This window comes from Mus caroli, unplaced genomic scaffold (assembly GCF_978045245.1).
Source record: "Mus caroli unplaced genomic scaffold, Mus_caroli_1 scaffold_2, whole genome shotgun sequence".
NCBI classification, from domain to species: domain Eukaryota; kingdom Metazoa; phylum Chordata; class Mammalia; order Rodentia; family Muridae; genus Mus; species Mus caroli.
In genome coordinates, this window is record NW_028227257.1 from 151,249,528 (window position 1) to 151,268,894 (window position 19,367).

The 19,367-nt window shown below is 47.9% G+C and overlaps 1 protein-coding gene across 6 annotated transcripts in view; it reads right to left on the reverse strand.

Moving 5' to 3' along the window:
• Rapgef1 (Rap guanine nucleotide exchange factor 1) overlaps positions 1-19,367 on the reverse strand; it is a 119,074-nt gene that overhangs the window by 39,999 nt on the left and 59,708 nt on the right. For all 6 annotated transcript variants that reach the window (XM_021181609.3, XM_029474628.2, XM_021181628.2 and 3 more), the window contains 4 exons: positions 14,085-14,263; positions 10,841-10,997; positions 862-950; positions 112-261 (listed from right to left, as the gene is read on the reverse strand). In XM_021181609.3, the coding sequence (XP_021037268.1) occupies positions 112-261; positions 862-950; positions 10,841-10,997; positions 14,085-14,263 (575 nt within the window). The remainder of the gene's footprint in view (positions 1-111; positions 262-861; positions 951-10,840; positions 10,998-14,084; positions 14,264-19,367) is intronic.

A 19,367-nucleotide genomic window follows, 5' to 3' on the forward strand; every position in this document is an offset into this window, starting at 1 on the left:
AGACATTCTTTTTAACAGTGCCAAGCCCAGGCACACAGTTATCCTTCAGCTCATTCTACCACCCACTCCCCACATTAGGTCATAAATAGGGTCAAAAGAGTTTAGAATTACCTGTTATCAACCACCCGGATGCCAGGTAAAGGGGGCTTGGGGGGTGCAACCTCTTCACTGGTGGAGTCTGGGAGCAGTTCAGCAGATGGTGACACACTTGTCTTATTCAGAATCTCCATTTCTCGGTCTGTCAGAGGGAGCTCAGGCTGGCTAGAGAAATGGAAAGAACTAGGGCTCACACGTAGTCAGAGTGGATGTGGCTCCTGAGGGGGTGGGGTGGGGCTAAGGGAATGATGGGGCTGAGGAGCCCCATGCACAGTCTTGGGGTTCCCATGGCGTTTCATCACTGACCAGCTACCAGGCTGCTCTAAAATGTGACACATATTTAACACCGGCCAGTCCTTGAAACTAATGCAAAATAGTAAGGCTGTCCACAAGGCCATCCCTCAGTTTACTGAGGAACACTGGGCTGGCTTCCTGTTAGCTGAACAACTACTGAAAAATCCAAGTCTCCCCCAGCCTCTCAGCCAAGCCCTTGGGAGTTTATGGTGCAGTGACGTTGCCTGGGGCAGAACCTAACTGGGGTGGGAGTGGGGTCTGAGACCCACCTCCTTCCATACACTCTTGTCCAGATGAGCTTGTCAAGCGCAAGACAGCTCTCTGAAGCTTAGTGAAATACACTCACCAGAACTTACCACTGCAAAGGGGGCCAGGGCTGCCCACAGCCTCTCATGCTCTCACTGTTTGCCTGGCTCCCTCTTGTCAAATGTGGGCTCAGTCCCACTGGGACCAGAGTCTGCTCAGACTTACCCATCAGGCTTGCTGGCTGGGGAACTGGGCTTCACTGGGCTTGTTGGCGATGGCCGCCCCTGCTTCTCAATGGTTAGCCTCACTAGCTCCTGTGAGGGAGAAGGGGAGGGGATGACACCACTGTACCTTTAGCAAGAGGCAGGGCTTCTAAGACCCACATTTGTGTCCACACATTTCCTACGCAGGGTAATCTTCACAGTCCCTAACATGCCTCTTTCCCTCTAAAAATACCATAGCAGCATACTGCAAAGTTTCAACTGCATTGTGTTCTTCCTTTTGAAAGGGGAAACGGCAAGTCTGGGTGTTTAGATGAACAGACCATTACAAACTTGTATTCCTGTGCAGTCTGGGGAGGGTGGCAGGCGTTTCTGGCTCCTTAAAGCTGTCATGTTATGCACAATGGTGCACTTAGCCACTTGGCTTCTGGCTTTTAGTGTTTTCCCAAAGTGCACTGGCTTAGTCAATGCAGGAACTGGAGCCCCAGTGGCCTGGCTGGCTGGGAGCCTTGTCAATGGACTTAGAGTAAGGGTTATGTGACCTTCTAAAAGCAGAGAAATGGCTTTGAAAGAAAATAAAAAATGGTACTCTGAAAATAGCAGAGAAGAGGGCAGATAAGGGGTGTGGTGTTTGAGCTGGGACACATTTTATCCCGTTCCATGACTTTTTTTTTTTTTTTGCAACAGGGTCTCTCTATGTAGAAGTGTTGAGGTTAAAGGCATGCACTACCACTCTAGACTACTTTAATGATTTTTCCCAGGTGAACGCTATGCTCCACAGTATGAACACCGCTTGGGGTGGGAAGCCCACCCTCGCCTGTTCTTCCCTTCTGCTATCCCAGCACTCTGTACTTTCTGCCTAGATTGCTGTGGGCCCCCAGGATGGCCATACATGGGCCTTGCAGTGTGTACCCTTGAAGGGCTGTGCATTATGGTGGCTGTCCCATGGACGCCATAGAAATGGACCTCCTGTGTGTGCGATACTTATGGCTGTATGCTCACACGACAGGTGGAGATCAGAGGTTGGCCTTGGGTGTCATTCTCAGGAGTCCTCCCTTTCTTTTTTGGGACAGAGTCTCTTACGAGCGCCTGAAGATCACTGAGTACACTGAGGTGAGGCTAACTGGCCAGAGTGCTCTAGGGATCTATCCATCTGTCTCTTGATTCCCTAGTGCTGGGATTACAATTATGGCCACGATACCTGGCTTTCTCTGTGCATTGTAGGAATTGAACTCTGGTCATGATTATGTGAGGTGTGCTTTACAGAATGAGCCATCACTCCAGCTTCACCTTTCAAAATCGTAGAGGTAGAATTCACATACCATGAAATTCAGCCACTCTAAGTGTGAGTGAGCACATTTGTGGTCCTTAACACAACCAACTTTAAGACAGAAATTCTGAACCTGCGCAGTCCCCCGACTCTCTGGCTGCCCATGGCAACAACCACTCTCTTCCTGGCCATCCCCACTTGCCTCAGGGAGCCCAGGTAGGCTCTTTTTCACTGCTGACCAGTGTTCTGGTATATTGCTGCGCACAGTCTCCTCACTGCTCTCTGCTGTGGCTGCTGGTGATGGTCTGTGTGCACGAGGGAAGAGCACACAGCACCTCTGAGGATGCAGAGCTGCGTAGCCTAACCACATCTCCCTGACCAGGGGCAAAGAACTAGCATTTCCCAAAGCAGCTTCTTTTGACAACATAAAAACTATGAAAAAAGATAAACATACACAAAGAAATATTAACAAGGGGTTTTGCAGATGCAAAGGGTGTTATGATCATGAGAGCTTCTCAAGTTCGATGGCAACAAAATAAAACTTGCAGATACGCGGTAGGGTGAGGCAGGACAGGATCAGTGAGAATGAGTGTCACTATGGGCAGCAGGTAACGGTCCAGTGGATGACTTACTGGCATGCATCAAAAGCCTCAAGTATCTGTTAGGAGGATTCTGTCTGAGGAAAATGTCATGGATATATGTAAAAGCTCAGCTGTGAGGATGACAGGTAAAATGAGACTGTTCATAGCCCACCATTAAATACTCACTACGAGTACCAAGTATGCAGATGTGACAGATCCATCAAGGGGCCACTCTGAAGTCAGTAAGAATAAAGTCACAGCAGGAACACAGGCCATAGTAACATCATGGAAAGATGGTGGAATACCAGGCATACTAGGTGCAGAAAAGCCCTACCTGCTTTGATGGGGTACACTGTAAATTTTGGAAACAAGATCAAACCCCCTTTTGTGTGTGTGTGTGTTTAATGTAATTTATTTATTTAACTGTATCTTCTACATTTTGAAAATGGACACAAATTAATTCTAAGAAAACTGCCACCCCCAAACCATGAGAGGGATGTCCATAGAACCAGATCCAGGCTCACCCCATTCTGCTCTTGGAGTCATGTGGAAGTAAGATCCTGGGGAGGCTGAGGCTAGCCCAGGAAGGGGCCTTCGACTTGCTTCACAGTCCAGAGCACAAGTGTCAGAGGGAGGCAAGGGAAGCAGCTGGAGGCAGGCCACTCCCACACTCGCTACCTGGAGGAGCCCGCAGGAGTGGCAAAGGCAGGTCCCTTGAAAGCCTTGGCTGGGATCAAAGTGTCAGACCCAAGTGACTCGGAAGCCTTCAATTCTCAATCTTTCTGCCTCAGCATCATGAGTGCCTCCACGGTAAGCCAAACTTACTCCAGCAAGCAGGATAAAGGAATGCAGAGAAGTCTGCACATTTGTATCTGCTGACACACAACAAATTCCAGTTCCTCCTGATGTGGGAGCAAGCAGGGATGCTGTCCTGGAATGGCAGCTGTGACCTCAGCTAATGAACAATGGATAGCTATAGGATCCTGAGATGACAAGCACACACTTGCAATTGTGCCCTGACATTCCAGGACCACATTATGACAGTGCAGCTGGGAGAAGGGCCGGCAGCTTTTCTTTCTCTGCCAACCTTCCTGCCCAAACAGAAGGGCTTTGGTCTCAACTTGTCTTAACGATCACACACAAGGCTCTAGAAACCTCTTCTAGCTAGGCACTTCCAATAGCCTGGTCTCACTGAGTGCTCACCACCTGTGAGTAAGCCAGGGCCCAGTACCTTGTGAAAAGCCAAATCTCTGAAAGACAGGGTTTCTCAAAGACAGTCTTTTAAATTAATTGTCAGTCTCACGTTACAAGGCAGTTAGAAAAGAGTTCTGGATTCTTCTGCCAACAACTATACAGAAGACCAACGTACAGCTAATGAAAATCAGTTTTCAAAAGCCACAGAGCACATCTAGAGCAGACTTTCCTGAGAATGAGAACCTCTGTTCCGATGCGCACTGTGTTCACACTGACCACGATGAGTCAACACATGGCTCCGAATTTGAATGTCTTAGTCCTGGCTTCCTTTCTACTTTCTCCTGGAATGATACAAAGACCTGCCTGGCAGAGGGGCACTGCTGTGACAGTCCTGGCACAAAGAACCCCAAGGACGGGCTGGAGAGATGGCTCAGAGGTTAAGAGCACTGACTGCTCTTCCGAAGGCCCTGAGTTCAAATCCCAGCAACCACATGGTGGCTCACTACCATCTGTAATGAGATCTGACGCCCTCTTCTGGAGTGTCTGAAGACAGTTACAGTGTACTTACATATCATAAAATAAATAAATCTTAAAAAAAAAAAAGAACCCCAAGAACAGCATGGTGAATAGTGTTCCCTGGGTTCACACAGTGGGGCCACTCCACTGGGAGTACCATAGCTGCAGCCCAGACCCGGACTATCACTCCCTTACCCTATTCTCTGGGTGCAGTGCCAGGGCACAGGAAGTTTGCAGTTACACATCAAGGCTCAGTGCCACCCTTTAGTTCTTCACACATTTTGGAAGAGGGTCAGGTCTAGTCTGACAAGTGAGGAACACACTGGCCCTTGGAGACTAGGGTGGATTCCTGTGACAGGAGCTATAGGACATGGTCACAGGAGTGTTCAGCCCCAGAGTGACTTTGTTGTTTTGCTTTGTGTTTTTGAGACAAGGTCTCTCTATGTAGTTCTGGCTGTCCTAGACCTTTCTATGTCCACCAGGCTGCCCTCCAACTCAGATCCTCCTGCCTCTGCCACCACACACAGCCCCCACAATGACTTCTAATGGAGACAACAAGGGACTTTCTCTGCCCACATCTAAAGTGGCAGTGAGAAGCGGCAAGTGGAGGGATGCTCTCAGTGGCACACACAGCCGAGCAGCATTAGACTTGACCCACACGGCACAGATGGAGACAGGTAACAACTGGTTGAAGAACAACAACTGGCATTCCTCACACAATCCTAAGACAGAGGACTTCAGGTGCTTTACTGTAGCCGGGATGGCTGGGAAGCAGAGCCAGCTAGGGAACTGCATAACTTGTTTTTCGAGACAGGGTTTCTCTGTGTAGCCCTGGCTGTCCTGGAACTCACTCTGTAGACCAGGCTGGCCTCAAACTCAGAAATCCGCCTGCCTCTGCCTCCCGAGAGCTGGGATTAAAGGTGTGCGCCACCACTGCCTGGCCTGAGCTACATAACGATTTAAAACTAGAAACACAGGGCAGAGGATGCTAGGAAGTACTCCTAATTTTGAAAAGTATATATAAGGAAGTGACAAGCTTTGTATAACAGCTACAAGGGGAAGTTTCTCTTTCAGATTCACTCTGGCTATTGATGGAAACTGGCAGAAGAAATCTTCCATGTCATAGTCTGAACACTCTGGGCACAGCAGTCACGACAACAACAGTGCCCGCACCAAGAGGGCGGCTTTCTTGGAAGCACAGTGCAATCTAGAAGCTTCTTTTCTCCACCAACAAACTGAGAGGGCTCTGGCCTCCAGCTTCACAAGAACCCAAGGGGCAGAGGGACACACTAAATAGCATCATGAGGGTGCCTTTGACTAATTCTACACTGCCAACTTTCAGGAGTAATAACTCTAAAATAAATTTTAAAAGCTTCAAATGAACAAACTGAGGCCGGAGAGATAATCAGTAGTTAAGAGCACCGGTTGGTCTCGTAGAGGATGCAGGTTTGGTTCCCAGCGCCCATGCAGGGCAGCTTACAACTTGCCTGTTAGCTCTGACTCCAGAGGATCTGATAACTACTCTGGCTTCTGTGGGCACTGCCCACATGTGGCCCACACACAGACAAGTAGGCACACACACATAAATACGAATACAACTGTAAATAACCAAAGCCCTAAAGTTTCAAGGAGGAGGAGGAGGCTGAGGAGGCACCCACCTGCTGCTGTCCACAGAGACGATGCTACCCACTGGCTCTATCTGGGTCCTGGAATTTTAAAAGTAAACTAAACTTTTTAAAAATAGTAAACCATAGGCTGGAAAGATGGCTTAGTGGTTTAAGAGGTCCTGAGTTCAATTCCCAGCAACCACATGGTGGCTCACAACCATCTGTAATGGGATCTGATGCCCTCTTCTGATGTGTCTGAAGACAGCTACAATGTACTCCTATAAATATAAAATACATACATACATAAATAAATATTTTAAAAATATAGTAAACCACATTCTGAAGGCCAAAACCAGCCAGGGACTTGTTTCTAGAACGCTCTCAAGGTAGGGCTGGCTCAAATAATAAGAGCACCAAACAAGGAATGTGCAAAAGGATGTGTGCCTGACAAGGCATGGAACACTTGTCCCTGTCCTTTTAGGACAAGCATGGCATGTGGAGGGTTCAGGAAGGAGGTGTCACTTAGGATTTGCACCCTGCAATCTGGGGAGCCAGTGAACGAGGAGAGGATATCGCACTGGCCATGCGTGGACATGGGGTGAACTGGTGAGCCCTGATGCAACTCTGGCCAATAAAATGCAAGAGAAATTCTGGGAGGGGCTCTAAGAAGCCTCCTTCAAAGGAGAAGGTAACTTTGCACCTCTTCTTCCTTGTCTGAATGTAGCCATGGTAACTGGAGAGGAAGCAGCTACTGTGCATCACTGCATAGAATCTGTGTTACAGACAGTAGAAAAGGGAGTTAGAACTGTCCCCAAGGAAACCTCACACTCGCCTTTGTCTATCAGTGAACTTTCTTTACATATGGGAAAGAATACTTTATTTTTGTGTCACATATGGAGGCCAGAGGTAGGGACTTCTCTTGCACTGGGACCTTGCTAATATGGCTATGTCTAGTAATTTATTAATCTATTTATGTTTTTGTTATCATGGGTGCTTGGTGCATAAACATGGTCTACATGTTTATGCGGCAAGCACTTTACAATTGTGCCATCTCCCAATCCCTCCAAAAGTTTTTTTTGTTTTGTTTTTGTTTTTTCGAGATAGGGTTTCTCTGTGTAGCCCTGGCTGTCCTAGAACTCACTCTGTAGACCAGGCTGGCCTCAAACTCAGAAATCCGCCTGCCTCTGCCTCCCAAGTGCTGGGATTAACCTTCCAAAGTTTTATGTCTAAAAATCTTTGCAATAATTGATGGGTTGATTGTGTGTGCATGCAGATGTGTGTGCCATAGTTCCCTCATGGAGGTCACAGGACAGTCTGAGTCTGAGAGAACTGAGGGTCAGTCAGATCAGGTTAGGTTTGGAGGCAAGCACTCTTCGCTGCTGAGCCATTTCATCAGCTGCAAAAGTTGTATTGTTAAAAGCTTTGGCTTAGCCGGGCGTGGTGACGCACACCTTTAATCCCAGCACTCAGGAGGCAGAGGCAGGAGGATTTCTGAGTTTGAGGCTAGCCTGGTCTACAGAGTGAGTTCCAGGACAGCCAGGGCTACACAGAGAAACCCTGCCTCAAAAAACAAACAAACAAACAAACAAACAGCTTCTGTTTTCTGGCCTGGCTGCTATCCTTAGAAAACCTCTGAGCCTGCTATGCAAGCGCAGCTCTGGAGGTGACGGTCAAGTGACAAAGCTGTGGAATTCCCTAAGGCTTTCAGTGGAAGGAAGCATTACAAGTTTTTTTTTTTTCTGTGTGTCTGTGTGTGTGTCCAGATGCCTATGGAGGTCAAGAAATGGAGTTCTCTGTGAGCCACCTAATACAGATGCTAGAGAACAGAACATGGAACCTCCAGGAGAGCAGGGAGTATTTTCTTAGCCTCTAGCCCATATTATTATTTTAAATGATAACACTTTAGTCTGTCTGAGTGGCTGGAGGCCTGCTCCTGACATGTCTGAGGTCAGAGGAGAAGTGGGCATTTATCTGGCACAGTACAGAAGACCCAAAACTTGTGAACTGCCCTAGAGGGAAGTACAATTCTCCCCCGAGCTACTCTGGTGAAAGTTGCCAAGGTGACCAGTGCTCATCCTGCCTGTTAGCCACCCAACCCTTGCCAGTACTCCAAAGACACAATCTTACCTCTCCTCACACACTCTGGGTATTTAAGAACTTACAAGAATCTCAGAGGAGTCACTTGTCCACGTTTATACAGATCATAAATGGCATTTATGTGAAGATTTACACGGCAGATGACAGTTTCCATGTAGGAACAATACCAAAATCATCTGCCTTTCAGACAAGTTTTCAGTCTTACCCCCAACCCCACCCCAAACAATTCCATTTAACAACTGAATGAGCTCCCTGAGGGGCGGTGAGTCACTCTGAAGGAATGTACCTCCAAGTGGGATGAAGACAACCAGCTAAAGCATTGTGCTTGCACACGCTGGCTCTCCCAGCTGAGGGCGGCTGGAGCACACACCAGGACACAGGCTTCTGAGGTGTCCTTGTTAGGAAGTGTGAATGAGAACGATCCTTTGGATCTCCTAGGACGGGGCAGCAGAGGGTGACTAAGTGCGTAGGCCTAGCAGGCATGTGTGAGAATCATGAGCTTGCCACTGAACCTTGGTTGGCCCATCAGAGAAGGTGTCTGCCTCAGTCAGGGCTGTTACAAGTATAAAGTTGGGCAGTGTAGAAAAGCACCCGTGAATTGTTTGCTATTATTGCTCTAAGATACTAATCACAAATGCCCACGCTGACCAATCTCACTCCTTGACTGTCACCCTCTAGAAGAAGCCTCTAGTAACACATGCCAGCTGACTTCCTGTCCCTGCATTGGCACGTGGCATCCTTTTATGTAACCTGAAGCTCCCCAAGGCCAGACCTGTGCCCCTGTCTTCACCTCTGTTAGTACTCCTGTCATAGCACCCACAGAATACAGAGCTCCTTACCATGGAAGCATCGTATGTGTGCTAGTGTGCTTGTGTATGTGTCTGCTCACCTGCATAGTCATGTGTGTGTAGGGCAGGGGACAACTTTTCAGAGTGTTCTCTCCAAGGCACAGTCTCTGTTATTTCTCCTCAGGACTCTCCTGGCTCTGCCTTCCACATTGCTGAGCCTTCTCCTTACCCTGTTCTGCCTAAACTATTAAAAAAAAACACCTGTGAAGAAGTTATTTGCTCTCAGGTGCTGGCATGTTCAACTTCTACAGGCCGTGCGTGTGTGCTCCCATCCCAGGGTCACATTGAGAAATCAGCAATTTTTCATTCAAGCCTTCCTTCTGCCAACCAGTGCAGCCCTGCCTTCAGGAGTCCATAAGGAACATGGGGGCTCTGGAGTCCTGAGGCTTCTGTGGAAACCTGACCCCTTGTTTCAGCTGTTTTAACTTACGATATTTCATCAAGATCAATTTGATAGAAGAAACACTAACAATGTGGTCTGGAAAATAATTTTGATTTCCAGAAGTCGGTACAAAAGCAGCAAGAGTGGGAGAGTCAGAACTTGGCCAGAAAGCCTGGGAAGGTCCTGTCTCACATTGCCCAGCGAGAGAAGCTGCAGGAAGAGCTGAGGGGATAAACTGCACCCCAAATTCTACAGAGATTGCAGCCTCTTAACACTGATGGTATAAAGTCTGATGGCTCTGTGAGAAGACAGCACGGGAGCAGTGTTGTCACATCTCCTCACAGTGAACCCAAAGTTCTCTGGAGACGCAGCAGCACACAGCCTCTACTTTAAAGGTGCTGGGGCTTTCCCTAACAGCCCATTTGGGAGTGATTTCTCTCACCAAGCAATGCCTCCTTGGCCTTCTCTCTGTAATTAAAACCCTTTAGGGTCTTAGCTCTGTTTTCCAGAGCTTCTAAAAAACACTACACCAAGAGGCATGTTTCAGGAACTTCATAGACTGGCTGAGAAGGGAAGTTTTCTGACCTAGGCTGACAAGTGTGGTTATAATTTTGGATTGAGGGTAAATAAAAGGGACACAGCTTTTCCAAGCCACATCTATCAAGCATGCATTTAGCACCACATAATACTGAACAGCCATGAATGCCTTTGGGCTACGTGTATTCCAGCATTGTTCTAAAGCATCCTGCACTGACTATGTCTGCAATGCTGCCATGCAGGGCCCTGCTGTTACCCATGCTTCTGAGCATGTGCATGGGCATCATCAAGATGAACTAAGGTAGTAATTGTCTGAGCCCACAAACTACTTAGAGTGATGAATTGGGATTTAAAGCATTCCACCAGCCTAATAAGGGCTCTTAGAACAGTGCCTCCTGCCGCTGCCGCTGCCGCTGCAAGGCCCCTATCATCTCTCGGACCCCCACTCAGCTTTGTTTCTCCCCTACTGGGACTGACACTCTTAGTTAGCCTGCTTCTGGGTCCCACTCCAGGCCCTCTGTAGTCTTTGCTTCCCCCTCCAACTGTGGCTCCTTATCTTCTCTGAGGCTTTCTGCAGTGGCCTGGATAGTAAACACACTGACCACATCATAGAGATCAAGCACACTTAGCTTTAGCAACTCCACTGTGCTTTCTACCAGGAGTCCTACATGTTTGCAGACCATGCAAAGGTGATGGTTGATAGACTGGGGCTCTTGCTAAACCATCTCCATTGCATTAAGCTGGCACACGTTCTCTGCCACACCTGGGACATATGGCCCATAGAGGACTTAATGCCAGATGCAGGAAGGGCTGGTGGTCTCTAGAGTAAAGTAGTGACTGGACAGAACTAGAGCTGGCCCATATCACAGCTTTTGGAAGACAGTCATTCCGTGTATGGTCTAAAATCAAGTTTTTAGCTTCTGTCGGCTGCCTGGAACCTGCACTTCTTACCTTCACTCCGTCCAGGACAGCTTTGATAACGCCCTTCACAGTTGTCACCATCTCCTTATCTTCTGAGTTCACGCCCTCTAGCATCACCTGGTCAGACCATCGGATAAGGTTGGCGAGGCTCTGGTATACTCGGCTATAACAGGAGGAGAGGGCTGAGCTATGGAAGGAAAGTTTTAAAAGAACATTAATGAGCAACCTACATCATGATCCTCCCATCACTGCTCGCAGAACACTGGATTTTGTGTAGATGCTGGGATTTGAACTCAGATCCTCATAATTGCCTGGTGGGTGCTATTATCCATGGAGGCATCTTACCAGTTCCCACTACATACATACATACATACGTACATACATAATACACATACATATACACACATACACACACATATATATATGTACACACACACACACTTCCCCCACCCCGCAAATATATCATAAAAATTCTATCCCAGTAGTTTCTTCAGCTGTCACATCCCTCTACACATCCTGGGAACATCTTTCCTCATTTCAGTTGCAAACCATTCGACAGGGGAGAGCTTTGTGTATTTCCTGTTTTGAATGAGTTTGACAGTCATTTTGATGGACCCACGTCAACAGGTTTGAGGGATTTTGGGTGTCAGGCCAGGAAAGCCAGGCACTTGTGAGAGCTGTCTGTGGTTTAATAGCCCTTTCTTATCCTTGCTTAGCTTTATCATCCTCATCGAGGCAGCCGTGGCTAGGTAGAGAGGATTTCAAAGACCCACCAGAGGCGAGTGGCCTGTCATGTGGTGAATGCTCACGAATGTGCACACACAGCAGCAGCCTCCATTCACACCGTGAGGACAACACACAAAATACAAGTCCTTGGTATTTGGGAGAGCCTTAGTACAGTACAAAAGCAATCCAAACCCACAATTCTTACAGAGTCCATAAACTTTTTTTTATTTTTAAACTAATTAAGGTTTTTAAAGATAGGGTTTCATTATGTGGCCCTGACTAGCCTGGAAATGACTCTGTAGACCAGATTGGCCTTATAGAAATCTGATTGCCTCTGCCTCCTGAGAGCTGGGCCGTATGTGCCACCACGCCCAGACCCTAAACATGAGTCTTCTTGAGGAATCCAGAAAGAGTTCCTGTCCTCACATCAAACTTTGTACACTGTAACAGGAGAGCAAAAACAATCACTCCATCACTATTAAAGCAGATACTTAGAAAACAAGGGCACAATTTAGAGAGAATAACACAATATTGTAATTCTTTTTTTTTTTTAAGATTTATTTATTTATTATATGTGTACTGGCTAGTTTTGTGTCAACTTGACACAGCTGGAGTTATCACAGAGAAAGGAGCTTCAGTTGGGGAAATGCCTCCATGAGATCCAGCTGTAAGGCATTTTCTCAATTAGTGATCAAGGGGGAAAGGCCCCTTGTGGGTGGGACCATCTCTGGGCTGGTAGTCTTGGTTCTATAAGAGAGCAGGCTGATCAAGCCAGGGGAGGCAAGCCAGTAAAGAACATCCCTCCATGGCCTCTGCATCAGCTCCTGCTTTCTGACCTGCTTGAGTTCCAGTCCTGACTTCCTTTGGTGATGAACAGCAGCATGGAAGTGTAAGGTGAATAAACCCTTTTCTCCCCAACTTGCTTCTTGGTCATCATGTTTGTGCAGGAATAGAAACCCTGACTAAGACAATATGTAAGTACACTGTAGCTGTCTTCAGACACTCCAGAAGATGATGTCAGATCTTGTTAGGATGGTTGTGAGCCACCAAGTGGTTGCTGGGATTTGAACTCAGGACCTTTGGAAGAGCAGTCGGTGCTCCTAACCGCTAAGCCATCTTTCCAGCCCAATATTGTAATTCTTGACTGAAGTGGGTGTAACAGCAAAGGTCTTTAGGTGTTTTACCAATGACACTTATCAAGAGCAACAGCACGGGGAAGGAGCTAAGCTTTCTGCCAGTCAGAGCTGCACTCTGCACCACCAACAGAGCAGTCATTAAGAAGGAAAGCAAACCCCTCCTGTCCCTGAGAATAAACAGAGCTGGCCAAGAAGCTTGGGGATGCTGTGAAGGCCTCATAGGAATGAGGGGTGGGGCTTCCCCTCCGGAGGGGGTCTGCCCAGTCCTGCAGCCTGTCTGGCAGATAGGTGCCTCTGGGGGAATGCCTGATACTAGCCTTAGGTTCTCTTAGTTTTTTGTCCTCCTATTCCCCTGTCAATCTAGCTGCTTCCCCCAGCATCCTCTGGGAAGCAGGACAGGACACTGCAGTTCTCTTGCTGCCTTCTTCAACGTGTACCACATAACCACCACATCATCACGTGTTAGGGAAGCTTTTTAACTTTAATTTGATTTTGACTCTTCCCTGGTGGGAGCCATCTCATGAAGACACAGGAATGATAGCATTTAGAGTTAACCACCTACACATCTGATGGCCTAATGTTGGGTTCTTTTTCTCAAAGGAGACCTGAGCCTGCTTTGGGGTGAACGAAGGGAGAGCCACAGTACAGACAGCAGCACAGTGAGCCAAAGGCCACAATCCCCAGGGTTAGCCAGAGCCAGCAGAAGCTGGGGTGAACGTCCCAGGCAGAACATTTCTTGGGAATAAAGACAGTTAGTTAGATCTCTCAGAAGAAAATTGTGAACTTCACTGCCAAGTTCTGAAAGCTATTCCTAAAAGCTCAGTCTCATGGGGTTAAATGGACACTAAGCTGCCTTGAGAAATCCACACAGAGATGCATTGATTATGAATGGGTATCACAGACAAAACCCCAGACCTGCCAGTCTTTTCAGTAAAGTTCCTGCAAGCTTGGGGATTGCATCTAGCATGGCTTTCCTTGTGATACTTAATAATAAACGTGGGGCAAGCTAATCTGTAGGAAGAAAACACACTCTAGCAATCAAAGGCTGTCTGGCAGGTATGGGCCTGGCCCAGGCAAGGGTGTCACTCCACCGTTTTATCAGCTGTGGGCTTGAATGACAACAGACTGCAGGTCATGGTAAATGATGATGGAGGCTCTGAGAATATGTCCAACCCAATGTGATCAGTGCCAGTGAGCTGATCACAGGATAAAGCCACAGCTCGGAGGGTGGTGGCATCTGCTAGGAGGGTGGAGTCGGCCAGCACACAGGCCTCTGGAGGAGCAACTGCCTGAAAGCTGGGAAGTGGGGGCAAGTGGAGGACTCCTTTGTCCCCACTGTTTCAAATGCCCTGAACCAAGCGCCTCTAAAGCCTCCTGCTCTGCCACAGCTAAGGACCTTCTGGGGGACTCACCTGTGCTGGATCCGAGGGTCAGTCTGCACCAGGGGTAAGATGGCCTCCAGCACCTTGCTGGCCGACCCCGGGAGCATCTCCAGAACCTTCTTATCAATGGCCATTTTGTCCACAATGGTCTTAAAGTAGCGCAAGGCACTGACAACCTCCTTCTCTTTCTCCTCCAGCCAGCACAGGTTCTGAAAGGGAATGCCATGTTTAAGGAATGAGAGAAGATTAAAGGGAGCTATTCTGAAATCTATAAACTAGCTCGATACTCCTGCAAATGGAAAACACTTTGGCAGCAGAGACCAAGCCAGATGGTTTCTCTAAGGATTGTGATCAGGAGACAAAGATTAATAGGAAGAAAGACAGGCTTAGGACTAGAAGGGTCATTTGGAGACTTGGGGATTCCCTTCCCACACTCTGAGATCCTTAAAACCTTCTCCTCTGTTCTGATTGGCTGCCTGAGATAGCACTTCCCATCTCCCACCGTACAGTGAGGTCTCGGTGAGGACACAGGGGAGCAATAGTTATGCCCCAGGGCACACACATTCTCAGAGGATTTGAGGAACTGGCAGCATCACAGCCCATCCGCCACCTAGATCCTCACATAGACCTATTCAAACTTGTAGGTCCCTGTCCATTAGAGACACAGGGCTTCCAAGGCCTCCAATGCCAGTGCTGGAAGGAGGCGCTCAGGAAACCGAGCGAGCGGCGTCAGTAAGTCTGACTACCAGTACCTACGGCTACCAATGGCACTCGGTCACTCGATGCCAAGGAAAGACACCTGAAGGAAAAAGCCAGCACCCAACTTTCCAGAACTCCTCCTAACCCCACACTCTTTCCTCCTTGACTGTGGCTAGCCTAGATCTACACCTAGCAGGGAGCAGGGCATGCTGCTCTAGTCTCCTTTCCCCATCTCCCTTCTCCAGTGGCCCAGATCCCAGACACTGACAGTCATCTCGAGTGGATAGTCCCACAAATAGCCCACAGAGGGAGTGAGGAGATATGTGGATAGGCGAGGCCACTACCTGTGGGCTTCCTAAGGTCCAGAGAGTGTGACTAACATCAACTGAGGTCAAGAGACTTAAGCAATAATCTATAAATACATGAATGGCAGAAATATTATAAAAAGTAACTATTCTTTTGAATACTAAATCTCCCCCACCCCCAGATAATGTCAGGGAGTATAATTTAAAATTTTTAAAATCCAATATGGGAGGTTTCTCATAGGAACACCAAAACAAAACAACCCCAAAACCTCTATATATGAGGATGGAATCAAGTAAACAGAACTTCAGCCAGAGAACTGCCAAAGGCCCGGTATGGCTTCCTGGAGTGTTCTGCAGACCACCAGGACCACTCAGCCTTCCTTGCGCTGTTTTCCCATCTCCAATTGAAACACTCAGTTCTTGTCTGTCTCTAAGAAGCTGAGTACTGCTTTCTCTACTGCCTGGATAAGAGTGCTCAGTTTCAACACACCCACAGCAGGCCAGCCACAGCGGGGCCAGCCTGAATAATCAGGCCTCAGGGGTGGCGCTAGTGACAGCGTGAAGAGCAGTCAGGCTACAGTAGGAGGAGGAGGAGGTGGAGAGGAGGTGGGGGGGGGGACGGAAGGGGCTGTTTTGACACATCACAACCTGCTGGAAGGCAAGAATGATGGTCTTGCTGGGGAACAGGAAGTACTTTAAGAAAACACGTCAGACACCACATAGGCAAGAGTGAACAGGAGCTGGGAACAGTTTAAAGTGCAGGCACTTGGGAGTAGAAGGGCTTTTCCTGCCACTGAGGAGAGATCAAGTCAGGCACATAAGAGCCAGGCCAGCTGGACTCAGTGAAGGGCTCACTAGGTAGGCAAAGTCAGGGAGCATCTGTCCGTCTCCCAGGTCCCACGCCTTAAATGATGGTCTCTTTATTAAAGGTCTGCACTCCCTGAGCCCTTCGGGCTGTGGACTGTAGGTAGCAGTCAGAATCAGTTATACACACAACATGCACAGCATCTGCTTGGCTGGCCTATAAAGTCACCCCAGAATGACTGTCAACCTACATACCTCTCCCTCACCAGGGGAGCAGTTGCTACCACATGTCCTCATAAGCTTGGGGACTCTATGAGGTTGTCAATCCTGGGGATGGTCGAGATCCAAGGCCAAGCTGGACTCGGAGACAGTAGATTCCATTCCTTGTCTGGGGGACAGGTGAATGTATCTGCCCTATGTTTTTAAGGAAGTGGAAGCGGGTGGCTGAAGCTGGAGCTCAGTCACCAAGCACTTGTCTACCCCAAGACAGACACAGGTTCCATCCCCAGCAGCAAAACAAACCCCACCAACCAAAACCAAAAAAACAGTGGAAGAAACATAGAAACAACAACGGAGGTGAAGACTGACTGGGCAAGGCAGGGAGCCACTAATAACTGAAGAGACACTACATCGGGGTCAGAGTGAGAACTCAGAGGAGGATGACAGAGGCTTGCAAAAGTCTGCGTGCAGAAGAAAGGGCCAGGTCATAGCTGCCGCTCTGAGTGCTTCAAGCTACCCAGAGTTCTGCACTTGTTTCCATTCAGGTTGTAACCTCCCCACAGAACAGATGCTATTAATTCATAAGTGGAGAAATTGAGGCTGCGTGGGGAGTGGGTAGAACAGATAGCCTGCCTATGTAACAAAATTAGAACACAAACCGGGTAGGCTTCATTCCACAGCCTGGACAGTACAGACAAGGCAGATCCAAAGTGCGGGGGAAGCTGGTGTGGTGGAGCATGCTCATAATTGCAGTGTACAAGTCTGAGATCAGCCTAAGCAACATGGTCAGACCTGCTCTCACACACCTGCTTCCAGCAACACAGGAGATAACCAGAGATTTGGGACCGCCTACATAACGCAGCAAACGATACCCACACCACACGCAAGCATGCACGTGTACACACAGGCGCACATGTGTCCTAGAGGGCCCTGTGTTCAAAGCTCTTAATTAATAAACGAGTAAAGGGGACACAGGTGAGGGGAAGCTTATCTGTGCTCCTCTGTCCTGGGACTCTAAGCAATGGGACGGGTATAGAGGAAAAGGAAGGAACAGAACATGGCCTCTGTCTTCAGCTACTGCCTCACTTCAGAGCAGCATCAGCTATCCAGTGTGCACCTTTAGAATCCCTACTCTATGGGCAGCCCTGGCCTTTTTGCTTCATGGAAACTAAATTGTATTTCTAGCACTGCAGGACAGTGAATCAGGTAGTCATGGGCCAAGTCATGGGCCGGGAGCAATTAGAATCAGCACATAAAAAGCTGGAACCAGGTAGTGTTGAGTACACGCCTTTAATGTCTGCACTCGGAAGTCTCTGTGAGTTCCAGGCTAGTCTGCTCACACAGCAAGTTTCAGGACAGCCAAAGTTACAACAGCACAACACAACACCACACCACACAGCCAAACACAAAAAACTGGAACCAGGATTGTGTAAATACAACTCAATATCTTTCCTTCTCTGTACCTAGAGGCTCTGCAAGAAGGCACGTCTAACAGAGCTCAGCTGTGCCAGGCTTTGCAGCAGGGGCATCTCTCTGACTGCTTTACATAAGGTCTAGAGAGCTAACAGGGAAGCCCTCCAGGAGTCTACAGTGGAGCCCAAGGATCCAGCCAATATCTAGGTGCCCAAAGGCTGGGGAACTCACCCAATCCGAGCCCTTCTGGATGCTGTTTACTGTTCATATAATGATGGTTAGCTTTGGACTTTCAGGACAGGACTAAACTCTCTCTGCTACCTTTAACAATCCACAGCTCACTGCTAGGCTTGCTAAAAGGTTGTAAAAGAGCTGATCTTTTTTTTTCCTATGAGAAGACTACTGTGTGTAGATAAAGCCGGACTGGAAAGACAGGTGGAATAGTGCGTATAAAACAGACTTAATTAGAACAAGTGGGTCACAGTCAATACTGTGTAATAGAAGTGACAAAGTTTCTCCACAGGGCTAGAGAACAAATAAGGCAACAGGTGTGAAGCCAAAGGCACGGGGGCTGGACAAAGAGAAGCCCAGGAAACAGCAGTGCTCTAGGTCTGCACTGAAATCCTGGGCTTCAAAGCCCCACATATTTAACAGGGAAAGTCACAAGTGGGATAACATGAAACACATATGCAAATGTAAGAGGTGACAGAGACAGTAAATGACAAATGATGACAGGCAGCAGCAACTTGTCTACACCACATGGTTTCTGGACACTGTCCTCTCGTTTCTGTGCTGTGGCGGGGTCCATCCTGGGGCCTGCACTAAACAGCAGTCCACACTCAAGAGCCTTGGGACTTGCAGGGTTGAGTTTCAACTCCCAGGCTGTGGCTGCAGCTCCTGCTATAGGGCAGTCTCACTTCAGCACTAGGAACATCCAGGGCCTTGGGGAAGACACCCTGCTGCTACAGGACGGTCACCAGCATGCCCACCTGCTGGATACCCAGCAGTTCCTGCTTCACTCTCTTAACTGACAACTAAAAATGTCTCAGGTACAGCGGGGGCTTTCAGATACCTCGCTAAGTATGATTACATCAAATTTTCTTCTCTGACTTTTCTTTGGACAATGCATAAAGAAGGGAAAGACCCTGCCCGAATTGCTGACTATTTCCCTATCAGCATTCTCTTGCAGAGCAAAGCTGTTTGTCAATAAGCCAGTTAGGAAACACGGCCTAAAGCTGTGAGCTCCAGGAGAGTTGTGCATGCTAAGACACAGAGCAAACCTCTCTCTGCTCAAGAATCTTCTACACAGAAACAGTGTATCTGATAACGCCAAGCAGTGCCTTGCTCACAGGCAGCAACTCATTCAACACAAGTTTCTGGGCTTTCAAACCTTACTTTTTCTACCTTTAGACTTTTTTTTTTTTAAAGATTTATTTATTTTATACATATGAGTACACTGTAGCTGTCTTCAGACACATCAGAAGAAGGCAGGCATCAGATCTCATTACAGATGGTTATGAATCACCATGTGGTTGCTGGGAATTAAACTCAGGACCTCTGGAGGAGCAGTTGGTGCTCTTAACTGCTGAGCCATCTCTTCAAGCCCGTTAACTAGACTTTTAAGATACACTGCTTGTCCACACAGACAGGGCAGTGTCTGCGAGCCACATTAAGCTGACAGTTATGCCAGCAGATCTGCGTCCAATCACCCTTGGGGTCCAGCTCATCTGCAAACTCGTTCTCACTTTACATTGCTAAGTGTATTTTTAATGTAAAGATGAGCATTCAGATCTATAAGATATTAACAAACACATTTGACCTTGACTTCTTCTTCTTCTTCTTTTTTTTTTTTTTTTTTTTTTTTTTTGGTTTT